General features: G+C 28.0%; 1 protein-coding gene across 2 annotated transcripts in view; it reads left to right on the forward strand.

Annotated features, from left to right (window-relative positions):
• The window catches only part of LOC118447802 (uncharacterized), a 61,705-nt gene extending 55,549 nt beyond the window's left edge, over window positions 1-6,156 (forward strand). For both annotated transcript variants that reach the window (XM_035880187.2, XM_035880186.2), the window contains one exon: window positions 5,021-6,156. In XM_035880187.2, the coding sequence (XP_035736080.1) occupies window positions 5,021-5,115 (95 nt within the window). In that variant the 3' untranslated portion in view covers window positions 5,116-6,156. The remainder of the gene's footprint in view (window positions 1-5,020) is intronic.
• The last annotated feature ends 1,344 nt before the right edge of the window (window positions 6,157-7,500 follow it).

The raw sequence follows: 7,500 nt of genomic DNA on the forward strand, positions 1-7,500 counted from the left end.
CAAGGCACAAATAAATATTAATACATACTATAAACATATCATCATTATAACATATATTTCACACATATACATATACATATACATATACATATATATATATATTTTTTTTTAATTAATATCAGAATAATCATCATTTACAATTATTATCATATATTGTATAAATTTAGATCACCGTTATCGTTATCGTTATCGTTATCATTATCATTATCGTTATCATTATCGATAGATTTGATTTCTCTTCATGTTTTAAAAATCAAAATATACGATACTACTATCATAGATTTTACCTCATAGGAATACGTAATATACGAGCTTGAGTGGTAAGCAATAGGCGTATACGCAAATTCGTGCCTCTAACGTATAGTATCACGCTCGACTTCATTCTCGGTGCAAAGGTGTAAGCACGCATACCAAACTCGAGCGTTCGATATCGTTCAATAGCTATAGTCGAACTATGTTGATCAGCAAATAGAGTCGAGGTCTCTCTCTCTCTCTCTCTCTCTCTCTCTCTCTCTCTCTCTCTCTCTCTCTCTCTCTCTCTCTCTCTCTCTCTCTCTCTCTCTCTCTCTCTCTCCCTCTTTGTCTATCACATACTCATACTCTCTACTCAACTGTTCTCTCTCTCTCTCTTTTTGTCTCTCTCTCTCTCTCTCTCTCTCTCTCTCTTTGTCTATTACGTACTCATACTCTCTACTCAACTATTCTCTCTCTCTCTCTCTCTCTCTTTGTCTCTCTCTCTCTGTCTCTCTCTCTCTCTCTATGTCTCTCTCTCCGTCTCTCTCTCTCTCTCTCTCTCTCTCTCTCTCTCATTCTTTCCCTTTTTCTCCCTCTTTTTCACTCTTTATAGATTGCTCTAAAGCATGATACGCATTGATAGAGGAATAGAATATTTTGCAAAAATATATGCATACGAAGCTAGCTTTTTTCGTATTCTGTTTTTTTCTCTTTCTTTTAATTTTTCTTTTTTTTATATATATATATATATATAACTCGTCGAAATTTAGACGTAATATTTTTCTATTTCTTTATTTCGTATTATCATTCCAATCTGTAAATCTGTTTTTGTAACTAAATGTCTTTTTTTTTTTTCTTTAGATTTTAGAATAATAATCATAACTTGTCTTTTCTTTTTCTTTTTTTTTTTTTCTATATGACTTTTTTCTATTATGACTTTTTCTTACGAAATATCAAAAATTGTCTCTATCGTTTTTCTTATCGAATATCTACAAATATTTTATCTTTTTTAATAGTAAGTTATATCGATTACAATGATATATTTTGTAATATTAAATAAGTAGATTAAAAAAAAATATAAATAATATTAAAATGTCATGCGTATGTATATATATATATTTTTTTTTCTTATTTTTAATAATAATTATCTAATATTATCTATATAAATAAATAATTGCAGAATTAATTTTTTATCTATCATGAATATACGAGTTTAAATTTTTATTCACAATTTACGCATTCCAACGAACTAATCTAATAGTAATAATAATAATAATAATAATAATAATAATAATAATAATAATAATAATAATAAAAGATAAAAGATATTTCTTCGAGGATATAAATACAAAGAGATAATTAACGAAAAGTTAAAATTCAATGTTGCAGTAAAAGTAGTACGTTGATCGATCGTTAATTAGTGAATTCAATTGACTATTGAATACGAGAGAGATAAAGAGAGATAAAGAGAGAGAGATAGAGAGAGATAGAAGAGCCCTCGTTAATACTCTAGCAACAGACCAATGAGCATGCGGGCGAATTCGGGAACTGTCTAGCAAATTTATCATTGATTGACAATAAAATAATGTACTGGTTTAATATGTGGAATAATGATAAGAACCCGTGATTGATATTTCTATAAGCAAAAAAAAAAAAAATTTTCTTATTATATTTCTATTTTCATATATTTTCAATTAGTTCGATCAATTGCACGATCATACGATGCATTTACGTTTGATTTTGTTCTTTGTTACACGCTCTAGATCAAAATTTATCTTCTTTATGAATTATTGCAGCTATATTAGTTTTCTTTAGAATAGAATAATTCGTTACGAGAAATCAAAAAAAAAAAAAAAAAAAAAAAAAGAAGAAAACGAAATAAAAAATTGAAAGAAACAATAATAATAGTAACAATATCAATAATAATGTTAATAAATATTTAAAAAAAAGTTAACACAATTTTATCTGGTTTACGGTCGATTAGAAAAATTTTTTTCAATTATAACGTATCGAAAATGAAAATGCCTAAAAAACAAAAAAAAAAAAAAAAGAAATAAATAAAAAAACCAAATCGTCGATTTGTACAAACTTTAACGTTTTTTTCAAACAACAATAATTTTTCCATAGATATTTAGAATTTAGAAATTGTTACGATAGTACAATAATTATTTAATTCACATTATTTAATACATGAATGATGTAAAATAGTAAGTAGAATCTCTAGCATCAGTTCGTAATCATTTATTTCTATTATTTCCCTATGTCAAATATATATTATATATATATATATATATATACATTATATATATTATATGTACATATATATATATATATATATATATATATATATATATATATATATATATATATTGATATAATCGATTCCGTGATGGTTTATAACAGCTAATGACGTATACGTTCTCATGTTTTCATGCATAGAGTTATATTACATGCATTATGCGTTTAGTATGCAGCAACAACGTTCGATAGGATTTAAACGAAATCGATTATGTCATTTTCGAATGATTTCATTTAACGATTGACTGAAACTTCATTACCATTTCTCACAATTTTAACTAATTTTCATCGCCTTCATAAATGAATATATATATATATATATAAGAGTGGTCCATTTATATCATTACAAAACTATATTATTCGATGGTACCTTTAATTTTTATTGATGATTATTATGATAATTATTACGGTCTATGATTGTTTAACAATAAAAAAAAAAAAAAAAAAAGAAAGAAAGAGAATCATACCTCTCGTATTTATTTATTTTATTTATTTCTTTTTTTATTCTTTCCATTTGATTAATTTGATCGGGGTTACATTTTTTTTCTTTTTTTTTCTTTTTTCTCACATGTCGTCGAAAAAACAGTTCGTAAGACTTTATACAAGGGGACACCATGCATTCTCGTCAACTTCTCAGATGAATGAACATAGGAGCGGTCTCCATTTAATACGTTACGAACTGTTGGTTTGTAGTTGTCACTTTATTTTCGTCAATTTTAATATAATTGTTATAATTAAAGAAATAAAATTTAAAAGAAAGAAAAAATGAAAAAAAATATATATATAAATCATAATTAATATAATCGAGGTCATCGTTTTCTTTTCTATGTTTCTTCATACGAAAATAATTTATTTCTTTATATTTTCTATTTATACGAAAATATTTCGTAACATTTTATCAGGTACACCATATATATATATATATATATATATGTATATAATAATAATTATTATAATAATATGAATATCAATAGTTGCATATATATATATATATATATATATATATATATATATATATATATATATAAGCTATTATACGAATAAAAACCAGGAAAAAATTTTAAAAACGTTGATATTAAATGTAAATGTCAGTTAAACATATCAACATGAAATATGATAAAAGAAAAAAAGTAAATTCTATTTTACTTTTCCAACGTATAAGAGAAAAATGAGACAAGTAAAGCTTCAAAAAAAACCATCAACATTAACCACAGCTTGGAAAAATCATTCTTGTTTTTATATACATATATATATATATATATATATATATATGTGTGTGTGTGTGTGTGTGTGTGTAAATCTGTATATTTGATAAATCATATTGCAAGTTCTTTTATTTTATTTTCTCTTTCAACTATCACTATCGTGAAAATTAAAACAAGTAAAATAAATACATTCGTGATAAAATTTTAGTCGTTTGGTATTTAGGGATTAACTACCAAAGGGGTTGCTAACGCGAGTGTAACTTATTTGCCCTTTGGGAATACTCCGATCCATTTCTATGTTAAACATTATATATGTACTTATTTATATATATATATATATACATGTTATGTATATACACAGGTTTATGTACGTTTACGAACGTATCTATTGCAAATACAACAGAGTTTTTAATTCGATTCGTTTATTACGAATTTGGAGAGATAAAAGTGGATAAATTATTTTTATTATTTTTATTATTTTTATTATTATTATTATTATTATTATTATTATTATTATTTCTTTTCTTTTTTCTTTTTTGTTTTTCATAATAGAAAGCTTAATATTTTATTGATAACAAATTTTATTTTATTCCTTTCGATAATACGAATGAAAATCCTAATTAATAATAAATTATTTTTAACATTTTTAATAATTAACAGGACAATTATTATTTTATATATAAATAACAATTCTTCGCAAAGCACATAATTTATATATAAAGCAAATTCGTATATGATATTATATATTAAAAATTATATCATAATTAATAATAAAAGACAATAACGTTTCTTTTTTTATTTAATTAATATAATCGAGAATACAATTTTCTTATACTTTTTTTTTTAAATAGTACGTATATACATATCTATACACATACGTACATATACAAACACACACATACACGCACACACGCACACATATATATATATATATATATATGACAAAACATATAATATATTGCTATCTATGGTAAATATTGCGACAAAGAAGAGCATTCGATTACAATCTCCCATCAAAGTCAAAGATCCGTGAAATTGGCGGTTTAGAAAAAAAAAAAAAAAAAAAAAAGTAAAAGATACAATTTTTTTTTAAAAGGCCAAAATCAACCTAGAAAAAAAAAGAAAAATCGAAAAAAAAGAGAGCAAGAGAGAAAGAGGGACAGAGGGGAAGAGAGAGAGAGAGAGAGAGAGAGAGAGAGAGAGAGAGAGAGAGAGAGAGAGAGAGAGAGAGAGAGAGAGAGAGCAGAAATCGATATCGGTTAAATTTGTCTCGTTTTTTGCAGTGAGAGACAGGACACGGACACGTCGCCGCGAGGTGAAGCCGAGGACAAGTGAGAGGGGGCAAGGGGTGCGTGCGGGGTGCTGCCCACCCTACTAATTCGCCGCGTCCTCCCGCACCCTCGGTCCATCCTGAACCCGCAACGCCCTTCGAACGACCACCAACCACGCCACAACAACAATAACAACAGCAACAACAACAACAGCAGTAGCAACAACAACAGTGAAAGTAACAATAACAGTAACAACAACAATAACAACAACAACAACAACAACAACAACAACAGCAGCAACAACAACAACAACAACAACAGTAACAACAACAATCATCACAATTACCATCAATACCAACGTCGTCGTAACCATCATCATGATCATCGTAACAACACCAATAATAATAACAATCAACATCGTTGTAACAATAATAATCATCGTAATCATCGTCGTAATCATCATCGTCAGGATGACGATGACGACGATGATGATGATGATAATAATGAAGAACAACAACAACTACAACAACAACAACAACAACAACAACAACAACATGAGCAACAACAACAACAACAACAATATGAACAACAAGAACAACGACAACGTAGCCTCGAGGAAAATTTAATTGGTAGAGAAATAATTGGAGAGTCATCGAGTTCAGAAACAACTTCTTCCCTTGGACGTTATATGCGGTTGCATGCCATACATCGTGCCCTTCAAGCGACCCGTCGTACCGCTGCAGCATCCTATTTTTGACCGCGACATCCACCATCTAAACGCTTCCAAACTCGATCTCTCATACATAAGAGATAAATTCTCATTCGCAAGGGAACGAAGAATAAGAATAAGAATAAGAATAAGAGGAGTAATAAGAAGAGGAATAAGAAGAAAAAAGAAAGAAAGAAGATTAAGAAAAAAATAACAAGAGGGTTGTTGTTGCGAGATATGTGAATGGGTGGTGCGACGTGTGATTTGTCCTGTTAATGATTGCCCTCAACGACGAGTTCGTTTGGATTTTGACTTTTTTACTTTTTTTTTTTTTTTTCTTTCTTTTCTTTACTTTCTCACCTTTTTTCTTTTCTTTCATCCTTCCTTTCTTCTTTCTTTTTTCTAGGGGTTCCCTTTTCTTTTCTTTTTTTCTTCGTGATGGACGACAGAAGTTGTGGACGAGGAGGGTGGCAGGGTGGGAGGGGGAGGGGGGCATAGAGTCGAAAGAGGATGAAAGTTATATCTCTCTGGATTCTTAGAATTAAGTAGAGATCATATTTTTTTTTTTCTTTTTTTGCTGAGAGTTTTTCCTCCTCTGGGATTTCGTCTTCCTGATATTTCTTTTCTTTTTTTTTCTTTTTCCTTTTTTTCGAAAATTTATTTTGTGTAATTGTTGAATCCTTAGAAGAATAATTGTAAACGGCAAGTTGAGAGCGGAAAAACGAGTTTAACGAAGGTAAGAACGTTGAATGTTTTTTTCTTTTTTTTCCTTTTTTTTTACTTCCTTTTTCTTCTTCTTCTTGTTCTTTTTTTTTTCTTTTTAATATTAATAATAATAATAATATATATATATATATTTATATTATATTCGAAAGAAATCGTTTGAATTCGTAGAAGAAAAAATTAATTTAAACTTTATCTCTTATCGGATATTTTATGTTAAACGAATTTGTTTCGAAAGTTTTTTATCTCGTCTTTATAGGTTAGCTATGAAAGTGAAAAAGGAGTATGAAAAATAGAAAAAAAAAAAAAAAAAAAGAAAAAGAATTAGAATAAGAGGAAAAAAGAAAGAATGGAAAATGAAAAAGAAGGAAGTAAGACTCGAAGGAGGAAGAAAAATTTTGCTCAGCATTCACTTTTGGAAAAAAGAGACAGATATATGGATGGGAAAGTCGAGGAGCATAAAAATGATTTTCCAAAGGGGAGAAAAGAAAAGTAAAAAAAAAGATAAGAAGAGAAAGAGAGAGAGAGAGGGGGGGAGGAAAAAAAAAAACACGCATGGAAAATGTTACGAACGTATTTGACTCGTTAGCCGTTGGTTGTACGTTAAAATCGAATAAACGCGCTTATTCTCGGCGTTTGGTATAAAAATGGTGATGATCGAGAAGGATGTATAGAATGAAAATTGATCGATCTGTTCGCTAAGGAATACATCAATAATTATTATCGTTCGATTGAAACTTTTTTCTTGTTTTTTCTTTTTTTTTTTCTTTTTTTTTACTCTTTTTTTTCTACTTCTTCTTCTTTCCAAACAAATTTTTCTCGGAGTATTTTATTTTTTTTTTTTTTTATTTTTTATTTTCTTAATTTTTTCTTTTTTTTTTTTTTGTTTCTTTAGAGACTCAAGCAATCGAACAGATGAAGATTAGATTTGATCGACTTCGTTTACTGTGCGTGTATAGCATGTGAATCAATGATTATTATCGCGCGATAAAAATGCGCTTTTTGTTGGCAATATTTTATTTTCGTTATTTCTTTATTTTTTGTTATTTTTTCTCTCTTC

This window comes from Vespa mandarinia, chromosome 3 (genome assembly GCF_050613455.1).
Source record: "Vespa mandarinia isolate Hongniang chromosome 3, ASM5061345v1, whole genome shotgun sequence".
NCBI classification, from domain to species: domain Eukaryota; kingdom Metazoa; phylum Arthropoda; class Insecta; order Hymenoptera; family Vespidae; genus Vespa; species Vespa mandarinia.